Source organism: Chiloscyllium punctatum, chromosome 49 (genome assembly GCF_047496795.1).
Source record: "Chiloscyllium punctatum isolate Juve2018m chromosome 49, sChiPun1.3, whole genome shotgun sequence".
Taxonomy (NCBI): Eukaryota; Metazoa; Chordata; class Chondrichthyes; order Orectolobiformes; family Hemiscylliidae; genus Chiloscyllium; species Chiloscyllium punctatum.
The window spans coordinates 24,729,243-24,751,602 of NC_092787.1; the positions used below are offsets into that span (position 1 = coordinate 24,729,243).

At 45.5% G+C, this 22,360-nt stretch overlaps 1 protein-coding gene across 5 annotated transcripts in view; it reads left to right on the top strand.

The window, feature by feature from the left end:
• col27a1b (collagen, type XXVII, alpha 1b) overlaps window positions 1-22,360 on the top strand; it is a 653,616-nt gene that overhangs the window by 416,546 nt on the left and 214,710 nt on the right. For all 5 annotated transcript variants that reach the window (XR_011956099.1, XM_072565909.1, XM_072565908.1 and 2 more), the window contains 5 exons: window positions 2,034-2,087; window positions 2,383-2,436; window positions 8,351-8,395; window positions 15,982-16,035; window positions 21,991-22,035. Coding sequence is in view for 4 of the 5 variants with exons in the window: in XM_072565909.1 (XP_072422010.1) it covers window positions 2,034-2,087; window positions 2,383-2,436; window positions 8,351-8,395; window positions 15,982-16,035; window positions 21,991-22,035 (252 nt within the window). In the remaining variant the exon portion in view is untranslated. The remainder of the gene's footprint in view (window positions 1-2,033; window positions 2,088-2,382; window positions 2,437-8,350; window positions 8,396-15,981; window positions 16,036-21,990; window positions 22,036-22,360) is intronic.

Genomic DNA, 22,360 nt, shown 5'->3' on the forward strand with positions numbered 1-22,360 from the left:
GGCTGTGCTAGGACACTTGAGTAAGTTGGTGTGATTTAATCAGAACAACAATTCGAAATGCAGTTGACTATTAGATTGAATATGTTGGAGTTTTGGAGAGACCAGCTTCTGAACCATTTTGTCTTTAATTTTCCCTTTAAATTTAACAACTGCATAGACTTTAAAAGTTTTTCAAGACTGGACATTTTGAGTTGTAAGGAGAGGCTGGATAGGCTGGGACATTTTACCATGGAGTGTCAGAGGATGAGGGGTGACCTTGTAGAGGTTTGTAAAATCATGAGGAGCATGACCAGAGTAAATAGTAAAGGTCTTTTCCCCGGAGATAGCATAGGTTTAAGGTGAGAGGGGGAAAATTTTGAAGAGACCTGCAGGGCAACTTATTCCAACAGAGGGTGGTACATGTATGGAATGAGCTGCCAGAGGAAGTGGTGGAGACTGGTACAATGACAACATTTAAAAGGCATCTGGATGGGTATATGAATAGGAAGGTTTGGAGGGATATGGGCCAAATGCTAGCAAATGGGACTAGTTCAGTTTAGGAAACCTGGTCGAATTGGACAAGTTGGGCCGAAGGATCTGTTTCCATGCTGTATGACGCTGAGATATTTTAAGAGACTGGGTATTCTCTGATATGGTAAAGTTTTGGGTTCCAAAGTGTGATTTGTTTACCTGATGGTGTAGCTAATCCTACATTTATGTGCATAAAGCTGTGATCTTTGATTGAAAAGCACCCTACAGCCTGAATCTCGCTTCCTCCTCATGGTGAACACTGGATCCGCCCTCCAGAAGGGCCAATGTTGGACTCCAACAAAATCCACTGTGGCATGAAGGAGACACCTACACCATATTTGGGACTTCCAGCAGACCTGGCAATCCAGTTTGGAGTCCAGTAATGGGAGGAAGCAGAGCGCTGCCCATTGCATCCCCATTCCCTATCATTGCCCCCACATCTACCCCCATCTCCGACCCCATTGTGCCCCATCTGCCCCCATCTTCCCTCCATCGTGCCTCCACTTTCTCCATCTTACGCAATCTCTCCACATCTCCTCGTCATGCTCCCATCTCCCCCTGTCAGACCCCTATCTTCCCGCCATCATGACCTCACCTACCCCCCCCATTGCTCACCCACGTCCTCATCACACCCCATCACACCCCATCTGTCCCCATTGCACACCCAACACCCTCTATCTCCGTCTGCCATCAGTTCCTCCCTTATCTCTGCCTCATCGTGCCCCCATTTTCCCTCATCAGGACTCCATCCCTCCACCATCACACACATCTATCTCCTCCATCATGATGCCATGTCCCCACTTCATACCTCCATCTCCCCTCAATGCACCCAATCTGCCCCCCCTCGCGCTCCCAACACACTCCATCTTCCCCCCACATTTGCCACCATCTTCCCCCATCATGCCCCTATTTCCCCCATCACCCCCCATCAGGACACCAACTTCCATCCCATCGCTTCCCCCCATCATGATTCCATATCCTTCCCCCTCCATGCTCTCCGCATTGGCCCTTTATCTTCCCCTCCATAGCCCCCCCCCACCAAACACCTCCCCCATTTCCCCCGATCACGCCCCTCATCCCCCTTTTACTGCAGCTGCCAAGCTCCCACAATCTCTTGGTTCCTCCTCCCATCTTGAACCAAGCCAAAGGAGCCGAGAGCAACGTGCATTGTCCCTGCTAAGGATTTGACAGCTTCAAGACAGAGATGAGGAGGAATTACTTCTCTCAAGGGGCTGAATGGCTTCGTCCTGCTCCTGGTTCTTGAGTTCTCGTGTCCAAATGTAATCAATCCCTTAGAGTCAGTTTAGCTGTCAAATGGAACTTGCACAAAATTACTCATAGCCTATGGGCATACTGAATGAACAAGGAGTTAAACACTGTGGTAATATTAAGGAAAATAAAATGGTTAGACTATCCATTTCATAATTTCAATTACTGTAAATGGTACAAAATGTATTTTATTAAGTGCATCTGTGAAGGGCTGTGAACTCACAAACTGTCTTGTTTTTATCTCATAAATATAGGGTTTCCCAGGAGACATCGGGCTTCCAGGGCAAAATGGTCCAGAAGGCCCCAAGGTGAGTCCCTTTCCAATCAGGCATGCCGTCGGCCAACTAAAGCAGCCAATTGAAGGCTTTGCCACAGGGTTTGCTTTCCAGAAGATTGCCCCTGTCCAAACGATGCTGCTTGTGTTTTTCTTTGTGTTGTTGCTCCAGTTGTTTTAAAAAAAAATTTCTGGAAGGCTTTGTGAGGTAGCTGGGAGGTCAGGCCAGCTGTGGAGGCCCATGGCAATAATCAGGACCTCGAGTTGCTGGCTAACTTTAAGAGACATTTTCTATGTCTGATATTGTCTTTTTTAAAATTCTTTCCCAGGGAAAACCAGGAGCACGAGGCCTACCTGGGCCACAGGGCCTGCCTGGTCTAGAGGTAAGTACTGAGGGAAAGCTTTCCTCTACGATATATATGAACTGGACATTACCTTTTCTCGTAGAGCAACGGTTCAAGTGAAGCCTGGCCCCTTCCCTCAGATGCTACAGGGAGGGGGCTCAAAAATCCCAAGGCCAAGATTCCGAAGAGCACAGTAGGGGCAGGGGTGTGGGGGTGTTCTCCCCAATGTTCCTGGGACCTCCCCGATTTCTCCCTCAATCATTATGGCTGAAACATTATTGGGTCATTTGTTCAAATGGCTGTTTGTGGGATCTTGCTGTGCACAGTTTGGCCAACCTTTCTTCCCACACTCCAGCAGTGGTCTCACTTCAATCAATATTTCATTGGGCATGGAGCACTTTCACACGTCTTTCAGGTGGAGGAAGGTACTATACAAATGCAAGTTGTTTTATGTCTTGAGCAGCAGCAATGGTACACCAGAGCAAAACTGTGAAACTCTCTGAGTTGTCCTGAGTCTGCGGAAGGTGCCATGTAGAAACAAACGGATTTCTAGTGAGTGAAAAAGAGGTGAAGATCTATTGAACTCAATCTACAATCAAATAGTTAAATAGCTAAATTGAAAAGTGGGCTTAAAATCTACATAGACAGAAAAAAAAGGACTGCAATGCTGAAAATCAGAAACTGCTAGTAAAATTCAGCAGGTCTGGCAGCATCTGTGGACTGAAAGCAGAGTTAATGTTTTGGATTCAGTGACCTTCCTCTGCTTTCTCTCCACAGATGCTGCCAGACCTGCTGAGATTTTCCTCCAATTTCTGATGTTGTTTCTTAACAGTCACTTCATTTGCAACGACAGAGTACGGGGCGAAGGTTTGAAAGGGAGACCGCAAACTGGACGGAGAGGTTTAAGCTCTTCATTCACTGCCAGCCTGCTTTAAAGCCTTAGCAAGATGTCAGCACCTTAAACAGAACTTCCAAAATTTACTGAGGTGAACTTCAGTGAAGAATTAAGAGTGTTGAAATACAGGCTGTGTTTACCTTGCTGTGCAGAGTGCTCAGTTGTATGTTGTATCATCAGACATTTCAACACAAAACATATCCACAACATGGGATTGGTCAGGAACTCCAGAACCTCAACTGGACACACTACATAAATGCAGTGGCTATAAGAGTAGATCAGAGGCTAGGAATACTGCTGCGCGTAACCTACCTCCTGACTCCCCAAAGCCTGTCCACCATCTACACGGCACAAGTCAGGAGTGTGATGGAATACTCCCCCTTGCCTGGATGGGTGCAGCTCCAGCAACACTCAAGATGTTTGACACCATCCAGGTCAAAGCATCCTACTTGATTGGCACCACATCCACAAACATCCACTCCCTCCACCACCGACGCTCAGTAGCAGCAGTGTGTACTATCTATAGGATGCACTGCAGATATTCACCAAAGATCCTCAGACAGCACTTTCCAAACCCACAACCACTTCTATCTAAAAGGACAAGGGCAGCAGATACATGAGAACACCATCCCCTTCAAGTTCCCCTGCAAACCCCACACCATCCTGACTTGGAAACATATTGCCATTCCTTCACTGTCACTGGGTCAAATCCTGGAATTCTCTCCCTAAGGGCATTGTGGGTCATCCCACAGCAGGTGGACTGCAGCGGTTCAAGAAGGCAGCTCACCTCCACCTTCTCAAGGAGCAACTAGGGATGGGCATTAAATGCTGGACCCAGCCAGTGACACACACATCCCACAAAATGAATTTTTTTAAAAAAAGGAAAGGGAGAATTAGGAAATTTCACAGGAACGATGGTTTTGAAGAAGCTTTTAGAAACTGCTGGTGAGACACATTCTGAACACTGAGTACAGTTTTTGTCTCCTTATGTAAATGTTGTGGCTCTGTTTGCCGAGCTGGGAATTTGTGTTGCAGACGTTTCGTCCCCTGTCTAGGTGACATTCTCAGTGCTTGGGAGCCTCCTGTGAAGCGCTTCTGTGATCTTTCCTCCGGCATTTGTAGTGGTTTGAATCTGCCGCTTCCGGTTGTCAGTCCCAGCTGTCCGCTGCAGTGGTCGGTATATTGGGTCCAGATCGATGTGCTTATTGATTGAATCTGTGGATGAGTGCCATGCCTCTAGGAATTCCCTGGCTGTTCTCTGTTTGGTTTGTCCTATAATAGTAGTGTTGTCCCAGTCAAACTCATGTTGCTTGTCATCTGCGTGTGCGGCTACTAAGGATAGCTGGTTGTGTCGTTTCGTGGCTAGTTGGTGTTCATGGATGCGGATCGTTAGCTGTCTTCCTGTTTGTCCTATGTAGTGTTTTGTGCAGTCCTTGCATGGGATTTTTTTTTACTACTATTATAGGACAAGCCAAACAGAGAACAGCCAGGAAATTCCTAGAGGCATGGCACTCATCCACTGATTCAATCAATAAGCACATCGACCTGGACCCAATATACCGGCCACTGCAACGGACAGCTGGAACTGACAACCGGAAGCGGCAGAGACAAACCACTATAAATGCCAGAGGAAACATCACAGAAGCGCTTCACAGGAGGCTCCCAAGCACTGAGGATGTCACCTAGACAGGGGACGAAACGTCTGCAACACAAATTCCCAGCTCGGCGAACAGAACCACAGCAACGAGCACCCGAGCTGCAAATCTTCTCACAAACTTTGAACCTTATGTAAATGAGCTGGAGGAGGTTCATTAGCCTGATACCTGACACAAAGGGGATGTGTTGTGAAGGAAACAGGCTCCGATTGTATCCACAGGGGTTCAGAAGAGTCGGAGGTGATGGGATTTAAGTGTGTAAGATTCTGAATAGTCTTAACAACGTGGACATGGAAAGGACTTTTCCGCTTGTAGGCAATCCAGAACAAAGGGAGCAATGTTTGAAATGATAATGGGAATTTGAAACACAAACACCATCTTCCTGAATGTTGAAGCAGGCTTGAAGGGCAAAAGGGGCTCCTTGTGCTCCTGTTTCTTTGGGCATGAACCATCAGCAAACTGTTCTGTTTAAATAAGAAGACCTGAAATTACAGCCGTAGAGGGAAGGATATGGGGAGAGATCAGAACAAGGGGGCCTCGTTCACTTCCTAGAATACCCCTACAGTATGGAAGCAGGCCATTTGGCCCATCAAGTCCGCATCAACTCTCCAAAGAGTATTCCAGCTCCAACCGCATATTTTCAATGGCTAACCCACCTAGTCTGCACGCTATAGCATAGCCAATCCACCTTAATCTGCACATCTTTAAATTGTGGGAGGAAATTGGAGCAAGCCCACACAGACAGTCACTTAAGGCTGGAATCAAACCCGGGTCCCTGACACTGTGAGGCAGTGGTGCTAGCCATTGAGCCACTGTGCTGCCCTAGGTCATAGGGAGCAGGACTGAAGGGAGTTCACTGGGGAATAAGATAAAATCTCGACAGGGTATGAAGTATAAAGGTCTGCAGTTCAGGCTTTAATAAACAGGGTGCAGCTGGATGTGAATAAGAAAAAGCTATGTGGAAGAGCACAACAAGGTGTGGGTTACAGCACAGATGGCAGAAACTTCCAGAAGATGAAGTGGATGCTCAGTGATTCACTTCTTGTGAATCAGCAGGGGACAGAGCGTGTTCAGAATTGATTGATGATGGTTTTCCTGGACAGTCAGATTCAGGGGTCGAGGCTGAACAAATGTCGATTGTTTTCTCTCTCTCTGAACAACATCCAGCATAACCAAGGGTTAAAACAGCTCAGATCACAACTTGGGGTGATTCTGTCTCTCACTGTCACTCCTAGCCAACAGCTGGGTCTGATGTGAATATGGGAATACGATCTGAGAGATTTCAAAGAAAGAATAGGAAAAATTTATGGAAAACTCTCCTTGTAAAGTACATTTGGTTTATTCAGTGTAACTTCCAAGATCAGAGATAAATCATCCCAGTTTGGATCACCAGTCAGTTCAATAGATGTGAAAAAAACCACAAGCAGACATTGAGTTTTTTTTCAATTGTAACTATGAAAGCCTAAGGAAAAAACATACTTTTCCACATTTTAGCAACCAGCTCAAGGAAATGTCTGTCTCCAAAAAAAGGCAGATTTAGCACAAATAAAATCATTCTCTAATGTTTGCTTCTTAGCAAATGGAGCAGTTAGTCTCATCCACGTTTTCAAATTCCTCGGTTTCTTTACCTTTGTAACCTCCCCCATGTCACTGCCATCAGAGATAGCTGTGCTTCTTCTAACTCTGGCCTCTCCAGCATCCCTGGTTTTACTTGTTCTGCCCTGTTAACTTACCAGGTCCGAAGTTGCGGGATTCTGTCCCTAAATCCCTCTGCCTCTCTACCTGCCCTTTAATCTATGCCTTAAAATTTATCACTTTAGTCCAGTTTTTGTTCATCAGACCTCATGTCTCCAAACCCATGGCTCAAGGGCATAGTTCATGCAAAGCTCCTTGGGATGTTAGATTGCACTGAGGGTGTTATATGAATGCAAGATGTTTTTGTTGTTACTTCAAGCATTGTAATACCTCAAATAAAATGATGTTGCAGACTTGAATTCACTGATGTTGGTGAGATAGTTTTTAATAAGGCAGAGAAACAAATTAAACATGAATTCTGCATTTAAGACAGGTGTCTCAGTGATGTCAAGACAGAATAGGATGTGAATGATAGTCTGCATTGGAATCAGTAAAGCACCCATCAGCAGTGATGGGAAACTTGAGGTGATCATTGCATTTCGTTCCTGCTGGAGATAATATTGCTGCAACTTAAGCACACCAGAATGTTTACTGTTCCAGAAGCATCATGCCAATCAGCAGTGACCATGTGTAGATGTTGTTTCACCTTTCCTCAGTTGTGGACATTGCCGCTGGGCCCAGTATTTATTGCCCATCCCTAGTTGCCCTTGAGAAGGTGGTGGGGAGCTGCCTTCTTGAACCGCTGCAGTCTGTGTTGTGCAATTAGGTGACGAATGGGGGAAACTGCTGGGGGAGCGATGGTACTATCACTGGATTATTAATCTAGAGACCCAGCTAATTTTCTGGGGACAAAGGTTCGAACCCCATCACAGCAGATGGTAGAACTTGAATCCAACAAAAAAGTGGGATTAAGAGTCTAACGATGACCATGAACCTGTTGCTGATTGTTGGAAAAGCCCACCTGGTTCACTATTAGGGAAGAAAATCTGTTAGCTTTACCTGGTCTGGCCTACATGTAACTCCAGATACACAGCAATGTGATTGACTCTTAACTGCGATCTGGGTAATTAGGGATGGGCAATAAATGCTGGCCAAGTCAGCGACACCTGTATCATGTGATGAGTGAGAAAAATGTTCCTGGATTTTGACCTCGAGACAGCGAAAGGTGTGTCTAAATCCACCTGATAAGGGGCAAAAAAACAATAAAAATAAAACCAGCGATGCTTGGGAAGACATGTTCTGGTCATACTGGAGCTCTGTTTTCAGGCATCCAAGGCAAAGTGAGCCAATGTGCATCAATCACATGTTTACTCTCTGAACTTGCAGGTATTTCCATATATCTACTGCCCTTGTCCTTCTAGATGGAAGTGGTCCAAGATTTGGAAGGTTCTATCTGATGATCTTTGGTGAATTTCTGCAGTGCATCTTGTAGATAGTGCACACAGCTACTCCTGAATGTCAGTCTTGGAGGGAGTGGACGTTTGAGGATACGGTGCCAATCATATCCTGGATGCTTTGTCCTGGATAGTGTCGAGCTTCTTGAGTACTGTTAGAGCTGCACTCATTCAGGCAAGTGGGAGTATTCCATCACACTCCTGACATGTGCCGTGTAGATGGTAAACAGGCTTTAACAGGGTCAGGAGGTGACAAAATGATGGGCACCAGTTTGGTTGCAGTTCCAGGTCACACCCAGGAAGATGGGGACGTATATCCTCGTGAGTAAACCGCATTATTCAATGACTGATGCTTTTTATGTGATTCATTACAGGGCGATGAAGGTCGAATGGGACCACTGGGTGATCCAGGCCCTGAGGTATGTCTGTATTTTACATTAATGATAACTCATTCCTTCTAATGTTCATAAATGAATCAAAACATACTCCCGGAAGCTTAAGTAAGGATCAGATAAAGTCAGTTCTCTATGATGTAAAAAATATTTTTGGCACAGTGAAGCGAATGAGTGTGTAAGATTAAAAAAGCACGCAGATTAATAATTTAAACAAGTTATAATATAAGTTACCAACCTGTCAGTGATACACTGGCACCATTGAGTAGAAGAGTGTGGATTCACAGCTGAGAGTCTTCATGGTGTCTTCCTCAGAAAATTAGCAAAATGCTCGTCATGATGGCTCAGTGGTTAGCGCTGCTGCCTCACAGCACCAGGGACCCGGGTTCGATTCCAGCTTGGGCGACTGTCTGTGTGGAGTTTGCACACTCCCCCCGTGTCTGTGTGGGTTTCCTCCGTGTGCTCCGGTTTCCTCCCACAGTCCAGGTGAATTGGCCATGCTAAATTGCCCATAGTGTTCAAGGATGTGTAGGTTAGGTGCATTAGTCAGGGGAAAATGTAAAAGTAACAAGGCAGGGGAATGGATCTGGGTGAGATGTTGTTTGGAGGATTGGTGTGGACTTGTTGGGCCAATTGGCCAGTTTCGATACTGTAGGGATTCTATGAAATGTTAGCGAATAGGATCAGCTGCTCACACAAAGGAAAGCCTTAAACTCAGAGATAATGAGGACTGCAAATGCTGAAAAGTCAGAGTCGATAAAGTGTGGAGCTGGAATAAGAACAGTATGTCAGGCAGCATCAGAGGAGCAGGGGAGTCAACGTTTCAGGTTGGGATCTTTCTCAGCCTTAAGCTCGGAATTTAGTAAAATCTGACTGTTTTCAATGCTGCATGGTGACAGTACATAGAACCTTATCACAATTATGTGACCATTACCAGTGTTCATAAATCTCCTAAAAATGCCAAGATAAGATACTTATTCAAGCAAATTCAAATTGAGATCTAATTGCAACTATGGAAAAATATTGTACATGTAGGCAAGTCATCTACACAGATCTGTAATGCAATGTATTCAGTGTATTGTCACACACAGTCTGAAATTTGGAATTAAAGAACCTGAGTATTGTTCATAAAGCTACATCAAAGCTTTTCATCTTGCAATTGTTCGGACATTTGGCAAGAACTCAAATTCAAAAGGAACACAATATTTGCGGGAGAGGAGATTGCTGGCAAGTGGACTCCCTTTATGTTCACTCAAGGAATGTCGGCTTTGCCAGCTGGGCCAGCATTTATTTTCATTTCCTAAATGGGATAGGAGAGGCAATGATGGTAGAGATTGCATGGAGAATGCAGCCATTATTGCAGATTGGCAGTTAACTGCCAGGTTTTTTTTCAAATCTAGCCAGGCAAGTTGTCTCTGATCAGTCAAGGTACTGCCCAGAGAAATGGACTAGTGATTGGCTGGCACTGAGTTGGTTGGGTTGAACCAAGTACAGAGTGTGAACCTGTTTCTTCATGAACAGCTTTGATAAAATGTGTCTTCTATCAGAATGACGTAATTGGAAATATTCCACAAAGCTATCATATTCCAGTCATAACTGTAAAGCTTTAATCAATGACCATATGCATCTGTAATAATATGCTTGGTCATACAGTATGTGTGAGCGTGTGTGTGTAAGCGTATATGTGGGGGAGTATGGATGTGTTGGTGTGAGAGAGAGGGGAGTGAGTATATGTCTGTGTGTATAGGGGTAAGTGTGTAGGTGTGTGAGAGTGTGTGTGTGACAGTGTGAGAGTGGGTCTGTGTGAAAGTGTGTGGGGGGGTGTGAGAGTGTGGGGGTGGGTGTATGTCTGTGGGTGTGTATGGGAAGGGTGTGTACGTGTGGGGGTGGCAAAGCTGGATGTGTTTATGTGTAGATGTGAGAGATTGTGGGAGTGAGTGTGTGTGTGTGTGTAGGGGTGAGTGTGGGGGGGGGGCTATGTCTGTGTGAGAATGGGTGAGAGTATGGGGGTGTGTGTGTGTGTGTAACCATGTGATATGTATGCATGTGTATGCGTGTGAGCATGTGTGTAAGTGTATGTGTGCACATGTGTGGGTGGTGTGTAGGTGTGTGTGAGATTGTGGGGATGGGTGAACGTGTATGTGTGTAGGAATGAGTGTGTAGGTGTGTGAGAGAGTTGGGGTATGTGTGTGGGAAGGTGGAGGTGGGTGAGTGTGTGGGGTGTGTGTGTGAGAATGGAGGGCTGTGTGAGAGAGTGTGGGAGTGTGTGTGTGTTTGTAGGGGTGAGTATGTAGGTGTGTGTGAGAATGGGTGTCTGTGAGACAGTGTGGGAGTGGGTGAGTGTGTGTGTGTGGTGGATGTGTGTGTGTTTGAGAGTGTGCGGGTGGGTGAGTGTGTAGGTGTGTGTGAGTTGAGATGTATGTGTGTGAGAGACGGTGAGGATGGGTGAGTGTGTGTAGGTGTGTGTGAGAGTGTGGATCTGGGTGAGTGTGTCAGGGGGACGTGAGAGAGTGGGAGGGTGTTTGTGTATGAGTGTGTGGGGGTGGGTGAGTGTGTGTGTTGGGGGGGTGTGAGAGTGTGGGTGTGTGTGTGAGTATGTGGGGGGTGGGTGAGTGTGTGTGTGTGTATGGGGGCTTTGTAGGTGTGTGTATGTGGGGTTGGGTGAATGTGTACGTATGTGTGAGCGTTGGGGTGTGAGTGTGAAGAGTGTGGGGGTGTAGGGATGAGTGTATAGATATGTGTGAGAGTGGGGGGTGTAAGACAGCATTGGGCTAGGTGAGTGTGTGTGTAGTGGGGGTGTGTGTAGGTGTGTGAGTGAGTTGGGGTGTATGTGTGAGGGAGGGTGGGGATGGGTAAATGTGTGTGGGGGTGTGTAGATGTGTGTGATACTGGGTGGGTGTGTGTGAGTGAATGTGTGAGGGTGTGTAGATGTGTGTGTTTGTGTAGGGGTGAGTGTGTAGGTGTGTGTGAGAGTTAGCTCTGGGTGTGTGACAGAGTGGGGGTGGGTGAGTGTGTGTGAGATGTATGGTGTATGTGAGGGTAGGTGTGTGTGTGTGAGAGTGTGGCGGGGAGATGAGTGTGTGGGGAGGGTGTGTGGGTGTGAGAGTGTTGGGGTGGATGAATGTGTGTGGGGGCGTGTGTGTAGGTGTGTGAGAGAGTCTGGGGGTGGGTGAGTGTGTGGGTTGGGGGGGTAAGTGTAGAAGTGTTAGTGTGGGGGTGTGCGTGTGAATGTGTTGGTATTTGTGAGAGAGTGGGGGTTGTTTGTGTGTGTGTGTGGGGGGAGGAGGGAGTTTGCGCTTGCTCCTCAGAACGAGGGAAGCTCACAGCAGGAACTTCAATGTGGAGTGTTATCCCACAGGGAGGGTGTTTCCCTGCAGCTTATACCCAGTTCTGGCTGCACAGGAACCTCTTTTCTTCCTCCCAGCTTGTCTGATTTGGGAAGATTTCTGATGGGTTGAACGATGACTTGGGGGATAAGAGCAGAGTGAGATGTGAAAGAGAGAGAGAGTTGGTGTTGGGCGCTGATTGAGATTTGAACAGCAAACATTGAGAACATTTTGAGGAGCTGAATGCTGAACAGGGTGTGAAGAAGTCAGAATGGGATTTGAAACAGTGAGTCCTAAGCAACTAAGGGGGAGGTGATGGCCTAGTGGTATTATCACTGGACTGTTAATCCAGAGCCTAGGAGAAAGTGAGGACTGCAGATACTAGAGATTAGAGTCAAGAGTGTGGTGCTGGAAGAACATAGCAGGTCAGGCAGCATCCGAGGAGCAGGAAAATCAACGTTTCGGGCAAAAACCTTCATGAGGAGTGAAGGGCTTTTGCCCAAAACGTCGATTTTCCTGCTCCTCGGATGCTGCCTGTTCTGCTGTGCTCTTCCAGTGCCACACTCTCGACTGTTAATCCAGAGACTGTTCATCTAGAAACCGAGCTAACATTGTGGGGACCAGAGTTTGAATCCCTCCACAGCAGATGGTAGAATTTGAATAATTCTGTAATTAGGGGTCTAATGACTACCATGAATCAATTGTCAGGAAAAAAACTACTGATAAACTTTAGGGAAGGAAACTGCCATCCTCAGCTGGTCTGGCCTACTTGTGACTCCGGACTCAAAGCAATTTGGGCGATTCTTAATTGCCCTCTGGGGAAGGTTAGTGAGCATTATTTGAAATTTGAAAAAGAGATGGTTGGGTTGAAAATGTAGAGATGAAAGACAGAGTTGAGCTTAAGGGAGGAAGCGCTGTGCGTCCTTCTGAGGAAGGAACACCAAGAAGGCTGTGAGTACTCGGCTTGAGATAGAAGCAAGCTGCAAACTCTGTGGAAGTCACACTCCATTTCCCTGTATGAAGGAGCTTTGGTTAACATTTAAAGGAAGTGAAGAAAATTTGGAGCAGATTCTGAATGTGATTTGTTAGAAAGGATAGCATGGAGGAGTTGATTTGGAGGTTTTGAGGACACAAGGGATGTAAGAGATTTGTGAAAGGGTGTCATTGAGCAAGACGTGGGGGAAGAGAAAGTCAGATGTCACACAACACCAGGTTATAGCTCAACAACTTTATTTGAAATCACAAGCTTTCAGAGCACTGCCCTTCATCGTTTGACAGCGCTCCAAAAGTTTGTGATTTCAAATAAACCTGTTGGACTATAATCTGGTATCATGTGGCTTCTGACTTTGTCCACCCCAGTCCAACCCTGGCAGCTCACCATCCTGGGGGAAGAGAGTTCTCCTTGAGATGCAGGAAAGCCCTCAGTGAATGTGGTTTGGAATGGGCTGCTGAATCATCCTTTGCAAACAAGTGTCAACATTATTTTTGGACTGATGTTTTGTGCGATCAAGTTTGTGGCTGTATAATCGACTTTGGCAATGCCCACTGGGAAGCAAGATGCAAGGCTGTTAATGTACCAGTAACTGTCCATGAAGAACGGGTGCAAATTGTAGAAGAGCAATGATGAGGAGTTATGCATGGCCTTTAGCAAAATAAAATGTTCCAAATCACTGCTCATGACCTTGATAAAACAAACTTTGAAACCAAAATGTGTTAGGAGACATTAGGACCAGTGGTCTAAAGCTTGATCAAAAATGATATTTTTCAAGGGGATGATGGTGAGACTTTGGAGAGAGCTTAGGGCTCAGGCTACCAGTGATAAAGAGGTTAACATCAAAAGGCCAGTATTGAATGAGTGCAGAAATCCCTGAACTGCACTTAGATTTGGGATAGACCACAGTGCCAATGAAAGTGGCATCTATATTGCGATCCGTCTGTTGTCATCTGATAACCCACTTATTCCATTTACCAATTCAGTTGCAGCATCAGCATAAGATCTTTATTCACTGAGAACACAGCAGGGCATTGGCTACAATCTACCATTTGAGCAAAAAAATCAAAGCAAACTCAGGCACAAGTTCTCAGGAGTTGATTGAAGTGCTTTTTTCATGTAAAAGTTTAGCTATGAATATTTTGATGTTGAGCGAGGTCAGGGACATTCCTACTGAGAAATGAATATTCCTTGGCACCTAATACTGACATCAAAGTTAGTCCAGCTCATTCAGGCTCACAGGAAATCTCCCCCTTACACTGTCTCAGCTCCACAAGGACACCCTCTTGCAGTATCAGTTTTCCCATTTTCCCACATCAGCCGTTCTTGTGTTGTGCCCTAGCCCCGTTTTATGTTGAACTCCAGCCAACTTCGTGCAGCAAATCTCTGGCTTGAGGTTGAACTGACGTCTTTCACAGGGGATCCTATAATGGAAGGAAAGAGGAGAAAAACATGCTGACACCAAACTAATTCAACCTCTGGGCATTTTTCAGAGGGCAAGCTTTCCAGCCTTGCTACCCATTCAGTTCAGAGCAAGACTGGGGTCCCCTGGGGAGGAGCATTCACCTGCAAGAACCCTACCAGCCACTCTGTTTGGCTAGGAGTTCTTCAGTCTGTGCATCGTGCCAAGTTTGAGCAATGTCCACTCGAGGGACTTCAGGTACCGGCTGACCTCCAACCTCCATCTTTTGGCCTTTTCGGATGTCTAAATGGTCTATTTTATCCATAGCAGGGGAGGTCTGTGCCAAGCGGAGAACCTAGCAGCTTTAACTGTGGGTGTTGGTATCAGTGCAGTTGGCAGATCCCTACCTTTAGGGTTTCCTGGTTACCCCAACCAGGAAGAGTTTGCTTCTGTATCACAGCCACAGGTTTAACCTATAACTAACTTTCAATTCCCTGTCTTGTGAATTTGATAACCTCTTACCTGATTAGTCACAGAACAGAGCTTAAACCATTTCAGCTTCAAATAAGAGGGCAGCAAGGTGGCTCAGTGGTTAGCGCTGCTGCCTCACAGTGCCAGGAATTCAGGTTTAGTTCCATTCTTAGGTGACTGTCTATGTGGAGTTTGCACATTCTGCCTGTGTCTGCGTGGGTTTCCTCCAAGTGCTTCGGTTTCCTACTGCAGTCCACAGTTGTGCAGGTCAGGTGAATTGGCCATACCAAATTGTCCTTTGCTTCCAGGGATGTGCAGGCTTGGTGGATTAACCAGGGGAAATGCAGGGTTACAGAGTATGGGACGGGTTTGGGAGGGATGCTCTTCAGAGTGTCTCTGTGAACTTGATGGGCCAAATGGCTGGCTTTCACACTGTAGGGATTCTATGCTTCCGACCCTTTCAGGTTTCTAACCAAACACTGCTGGCTTGGAGTTTCACACTAAAACCCTTACACCAAGCTAACTCCTTTCTTAACAGTTCTAAAGGACCTCCTTTCTTCAGGAGAAGCTGTTTCACAGCTGTTCTACTAAGACTCTGTGAACAGAAAAACAGACACCTTCCAAGATTTGGGATGTTACCCTGAGGAAAAAAAAACTGATCCTTCGAAACAGTAAACAAACTAATGCATCTCAAGTTTGCACTGTCTGTTTGTAAAACTCTCCTAATAAAAACAAATTCCTAGAATTATCCCAGAGGCTCACTCTTGCACACTAGTTTAAAAAAGGCATGCCTTCAGGAATACTAACAAGTTAATCATTTAAATCCCCTCATATTCACATAAAACCCATATGCCACCAGTTCAAAATCCAAATTCTGAAGACTAAAACCCATATGCCACCGGTTCAAAATCCAAGCTGTAAAGTATATGATACAAAAATATATACAAATCGCATACCTTCCATCACAATGTTAACATGAAGTGAGTCCCATAATGTTGAGGTATGTCACATTCCAAAAGCTGCCTTAGCTTGTTCTGTGATAACACAGACCAAAAAATTAGGTGCACCCATTAGAGTGGCCAGTTCAGGTGGAGGTAGCTTACAGATCAGCCATGATCTCACTGAATTACAGAAGAACCCAGTGGGCTGAATGGCCTCCTCTTGCCACTGTGTTCCTGGTGCTGTTTAGAGCTGTTGTGCTGATTAACCATGTGGGCCATTGTCAGAAATGTGAGAGATGAGCAGCTTGGGAGCTTCTCTTCACTTTCAAAGTCAGTTGTATTGTTCCAGCAAAGTTTTGACATACCAAAGTAGTCCTTCCAGTGACCGAATGTGTTTTAAAATGCAGAATGGTTTTTGAAACTAATTTGCACGATCCAACATTTCGCATTAATTTTGTTCCAACTCTGTGTGTTTTTCACAGGGACGTCCTGGGAGGCGAGGATTTCCTGGGAAACCAGGACCCGATGGCCCAAAGGTAAGCCATTAGCTTGCTCTCACAGTCTGGGTCACATTGGGTCTGCATTATGTATATTTAACTCAAGGTACACCTGTTATCTGTAAAGTCCAAAATGTATTTAACAAGGTCAGGATTTGCTTCCTCAAACAAGCCTGGCTTACATCTGCTCAATATTCACTGATATCCTTTCTGATCGTACTAATATGATTCTCTAGCATCCTTATGGGAACGAAGGACGTTATTTGGGCCCATTGAATCCATGATGATTTCCTGCACAGCAATCCAGACATCCCATTCATCCGCTCTGTCCTCACAGCCTTTCTTTATTTCCTTTCCTTGGGGTATCATGGGGGTTCAGTTGTTAGCGCTGCTGTTTCATTGAGCCAGGGACCTGGGTTTGATTCCACCCTCTGAGTAACTGTGTATGGAGTTTGCACATTCTCCCTGCATCTATGTGGGTTTCCTCTGGGTGTTCCAGTTTCCTCCTACAGTTTCAAAATGTGTAGTCTAGATGGATTGGCCATGGGAATTGCAGAGTTACAGAGAGAGAGTAGAGGGTAGGTCTGGGTGGGATGCTCTTCAGAGAGTTAGTGAGAACACGATGGGCCAAATGGCCTGCTTCCACACTGTAGGGATTCCAAGTACCCATCCAATTTCCATTTGAAATCCATGCTTGTCTCCATTTCTGATGCTCCCTTGGGCAATGAGTTCCAGCTCGTTGCCACTCATTGCATGAAAAATACTGTTCCTCTTCAAATCTTGCGTGATCATCTCTCACCCAGAGCCTTAGCTTTGTGTTCCCTGGCCCTTGTTCCATGAGCTTAGAGAAACCTTTTGACTTTGTCTGGCTTACTGAAATCAGTCACAGTCTTGTGCATTTCCAATCAGTTTCTCCAGGGAGAACAACCGCAGCTTCTCCTTGTTGCTAGAATCCTTTTCAACCCAGGAACCATTCTGATAGATCACCTGTCTAGGGCCCTCACTTCCTTCCTAAAGACCAGAATTGAATGATATACTCGGGATGTGGACTAACCAGAGCTTTATAACAATTCAAAGTAACCTCCATGATTTGGACTCAGTACCTCAATTCATGACGTCTGGGATCCCACACGCTTTACTGCCCCCTCTCATGTGATCCTACCTCAGTTTCTGAGATGGATGCACACGGAGCCCCCTGTGTTCCTTAGTACACTCTTGACTTGTGCCCCTGTTACCTTGCAGTAGTGTTGACAGTACTGAACACAGCTTGTTTCTGTCAAAGGCCCAACTGCAGAAACAACTTGTCCAGAGTTCAGAAAGGAATTGTAGCTCTGGGATACAAACCCAACCCTTTCCTCCCAACCTCCACACTGAGCCAGGCTGGTCTTGGCCTCAGCTTAGCTGGATCAGATTGAACCAGAACAAGCCAAGTCCTGCCTGAGTGTTCACTTGCCTGTACTGTGGGATACATGAACAGGAAACAGTGTGTGACAAACTCTTTTGCTCGCAACATTGACTTTCCTGCTCCTCAGGTGACGTCTGACCTGCTGTGCTGTTCCAGCCTCACATCTTGTGATTGAGGTGCATAAGGAGGAAGTGTTAGCAATTCTGGAAAGTGCAAAAAAAAATAAGTTCCCTGGGCCGGATTGCATTTATCCTGGGATTCTCTGGGAAGCCAGGGAGGAGAGATTACTGAGCCTTTGGCTTTGATCTTTATGTTGTCATTGTCTACAGGAATAATGCCAGAGGACTGGAGAATAGTAAATGATGTTCCCTTGTTCAAAAAGGGAAATTATAGACCTGTACCCCTTACTTCGATTGTGAGTAAAATGTTGGAAAAGATTATAAGAGATAACCCTGGAAATTATAGACACGTTCACCTCACTTCAGTTGTGGGCAAAGTGTTGGAAAAGATTATAAGTGATAGGATTTACAATCATCTAGGAAGGAATAAGTTGATTAGGGATAGTCAACATGATTTTGTGAAGGGTAGGTTGTGCCTCTCAAGCCTTATTGAGTTCTTTGAGAAGGTGACCAAACAGTGGATGAGGGTAAAGCGGTTGATGTGGTGTATATGGATTTCAGTAAGGCATTTGATAAGGTTCCCCACAGTAGGTTTCTGCACAAAATACGGAGGCATAGGATTGAGGGGGATTTAGCAGTTTGGATCAGAAATTGGCTCGCTGAAAGCAGACAGAGGGTGTGGTCGATGGAAAATATTCATCCTGGAGTTCGGTTACCAGAGGGGTACCGCAAGGATCTGTTTTGGGTCCACTGTTGTTTGTCATTTATATAAATGACCTGGATGAGGGCATAGAAGGATGGGTTAGTAAATTTGCAGATGACACTAAGGTTGGTACAGTTGTGGATAATCATGAAGAATGTTGTAGGTTATACAGACATAGATAAGCTGCGGAGCTGGGTTGAGAGGTGGCAAATTTAACGTGGAAAAGTGTGAGGTGATTCACTTTGGAAGGAGTAACAGGAATGCAGAGTACTGGGCTAATAGTAAGGTTTTTGGTAGTGTAAATGAGCAGAGAGATCTCGGTGTCCATGTACATAGATCCTTGAAAGTTGCCACCCACGTTGAGAGGGTTGTTAAGAAGGCATAGGGTGTGTTAGCTTTTCTTGGTAGAGGGATTGAGTTTCGGAATCATGCTGCAGCTATACAAAACTCTGGTGCGGCCACATTTGGAGTATTGCGTACAGCCCTGGTCCCCACATTATTGGATGGATGTGGAAGCTTTGGAAAGGGCTCAGAGACTTATGAGGATGTTGCCTGGTATGGAGGGAAAGTCTTCAAGGAAAGGCTGTGAGGGACTTGAGGCTGTTTTCGTTAGAGAGAGGTTGAGAAGTGACTTAATTGAGACATACAAGATAATCAGAAGGTTAGATAGGTTGGACAGTGAGAGCTTTTTTCCTCAGATGGTGATGGCTAGCACGAGGGGACATAGCTTTAAATTGAGGGGTAATAGATATAGGAAAAATGTCAGAGGTAGTTTCTTTACTTAGATAGTAGTTGGGCCGTGGAACGCCCTGCCTGCAACAGTAGTAGACTTGCCAACTTTAAGGACATTTAAATGGTCATTGGATAGGCATGTGGACAAGAGTGGAATAGTGTAGGTTAGATGGGCTTCAGATTGGTTACACAGGGGTCGGCGCAACATCGAGGGCTGAAGGGCCTGAACTGCACTGTAATGTTCTACGTTCTATCTGTTGGCTCCGACTTCTAGCATCTTCTGTCCCTACTGTCTCAAAGTCACAGGAGACAGCGAGTCACCCCCGTTTCACTTCAATTTAAAACTGCATACTCTGCTGAAGCTAGAACAAGCTGTGGTAGTTGTCCAGGAACCAAGGTGGCTAGCAGCCAGCTGCAGGGCACACTTCTAGTCCTCTCCCAGTTCCCAGCAATGTTTGAAGTTAGGCTGGTCCTGTCTTCCTCACAACACCCAGTTTGAGGGACCACAGCTGAGAGTTTTCTAGTTAGGACCACTGCTTTGACAGCAACTGTCATTGAAATGCCAGGAGGAATACTAATGAAGAGCTGTATTTTGGGCCACTTACCAAACGGAGTTAAAATATACCCCGAAGGCCTGTCTGAGCAAAACAAATTCATGCATTTCTGAGCATTAAGTGTTCTGTAAACTTGAACCAATTTTAGTTTTATTCTTTTGCTACACCCGTCCATTCTGTCATAATGTGTGTTTAATCTTTCAACAGTTGTGCACTTAACACTTCTTCTAAACTATAACCAAACCAACCATTATCCCCACAGCTGTGAATCAGAGTCCCATGTAATCACTTCAGGATGGAACATGGAGTTTAATCTGCGTAACACACTAAGTAGCCTGCATTTTCGCTCCAGGGGTGAGAAATCAGGAGCTGGGAATCACTCTGAGTCCCCAGACCCATGGAAAGGGGTTAAGGCAATGGCGTAATTGGGGGGGTGCATTTTGCTACCCAATTAAGGTTATCAGGCCGGACACCCAGAGGGGTGGTCTGTTAGGGAGTTCACAGCTCAAGAACAGCATGAGGCTGGGGAAGGTGGTGGGTAATTGTGGCATCATGCTGGGTGACATACAACACTGTTCATTGTATTTTTCTTGTAAAAATACATTTGAAGGTAAATTCTATAAAATTCTATAAAACATTGAGAGGGTATTTCAACAGAAAGGTGTTCTCGCTACCCCCCCCCCCCCTCCCCCGACCACCCCACCCCATTTCAAAACACTTGATGAGAAAATTCCTAAAGTAGCCCCATATTGGGGTGGGGGTTATTCCATTGGGCAGCCTCCCAATCAGGAAATTTGGGAAGGTCTGGGACTCCGGTCTGGGTCTGGATGTCCCCACCATCCTCACCGCTCACCCCCCCAAACCCCTGCAGCATTGGAAAATCCCAGGCGATATCCCAGACCTCACCTCAAACACGACTGTCAATAGGTAAAATGGTTTGCTCCTGACTCCCAGCTGCTGCTGCTCAGAAACCCAGCAAGGAGGCCTGCATCATGACCGGAGAGGGGAAATCCGGCCAGTGTTCCAATGCTTTGGGACACCCTTCCCGACCTTAGCGATGAGCTGAAGGACCTGCGGTTTGGGAAATCTGTGATGATGGCTTTTACAGCACAACAGTGGACAGGACCGAGGGAGCATGCTGGCCATTCCGCACAACAGGCCTGCTTCCCGACTGAAAACTCCAACCGTGTGGAATTCCCTTCCTCAACACACAGTGATTGCAGAATCTTTAACTATTTTTAAGGCGGAGATGGACGGGTTCCCAGTTCTTAAGAGAGATGAAAGATTATCGGGGGATGTGCAGGAATGTAGAGTTGAGGAGAACAATCAGATCAGCCACAGTCTTATTGAATGGGAAAGCTGGCTCGAAGGGCTGAGTGGCCTTCTTCTGGAGTTTTGATTGAAACTTCCTTTGGTTTTACCCAATACAGGAGTGAAAACCACTAAAACTGGCCAGTGAGATATACTGGTCTGGGTCATGTGACATCCTAGAAGGAAAAACTAGTTAAAACTTGCAAATGATGCATACTGGTCCAGTTTGTCTTCTGTATCTCAGAGCAGTCCTCCAGTTCGACCAGTAGATTCAGTTCCATGTGAAGTGTACCATACATTTATTTTCAAGTATAGAGGACCAATACACTTGATTCCAAGGAAAGAGGATCATTACATTTCAGTTCCAAATGTAGAGGACCAGTGCATTTGATTCCCAGAGGAGCAGCAGATTTGATTCCCAATATAGAAGGCCAGTACATTTGATTACCAGATCTGTATAGAGGACCAGTACATTCATTTCCCAATATAGGAACAGTACGTTTGATTCCAAGTATAGAGAACCTGTACTTTTCAATTCCAAATGTAGAGAACTTGTATATTCAATTCCCAGTATTAAGGGCCAGTACATTCAGTTCACATTACAGAGGACCAGTACATTTGATTCCAAGTATTAAGAACTGATACATTGAATTTCCAGTATTATGGACCAGTCTATTCATTTCCAAGCTTTACTATTTTCATATATCCTGCAAGGAAAATAGTGGGAAAGTTGCAATGTCAATCTTGTTTGTTCTGTATTAACTGTGTGATATTTTAGTGATAAAACAGTGACCTTATGCCTGAAGTACAGGAAGGTTTGCAGAAATTCCAAGGAGTTTTACTGTCTAATTGTGGGGAGAAAATTTTTGATAATCCCGAAAGTGGGTGTTGGGCCAGTAATGCTCAGTAACCTGCACCCACTCTGTCTCCTGGGTGCTGCCTTTCTCAGTGAAATGCTACTAATGCAATCCCATGCTCACTATTCTCTGAGTAGCTCATGAAGGTGAGACATAGATCCCTGAGAAGCTAGCCACACTTAAAACTGGCCCGTGGGCTCAATTCAAAAGAAAGCTGCACAAATACATTTTGTTTTCTTCCCAGAGACAGCACCATCTGAAGTTGTCATTGTTTTCTCTCTCTGTCTCCCTCTCTCTCTCCTTCCACTCTTAGGGTGAACCCGGCGATACTGGGAAGGTGGGAAAGGTCGGAGAACAGGTAACCATTAATTGTCGTGTTCTCAATGCATAAACGGAATTGTTGCTGAACTCCGGTTAGTCTGTAGATGCAGAAAGCACTGGAACAGCTCAGCAGGTCTGGCAGCATCTGTGGAGAGATATCAGAGTTAACCTCGGTTCTGAAGAAGGGTCACTGGACCCAAAACATTAATTCTGATTCCTCTCCACAGATGCTGCCAGACCTGCTGAACTTTTCTAACAATTTCTGTTTTTGTTTTTGATTTACAGCATCCGCAGTTCTTTCAGTTTTTATCTAGTCTGTAAATAGTTCGTGTCTCAAAGATGCTGATGGCACCATTTGAGTG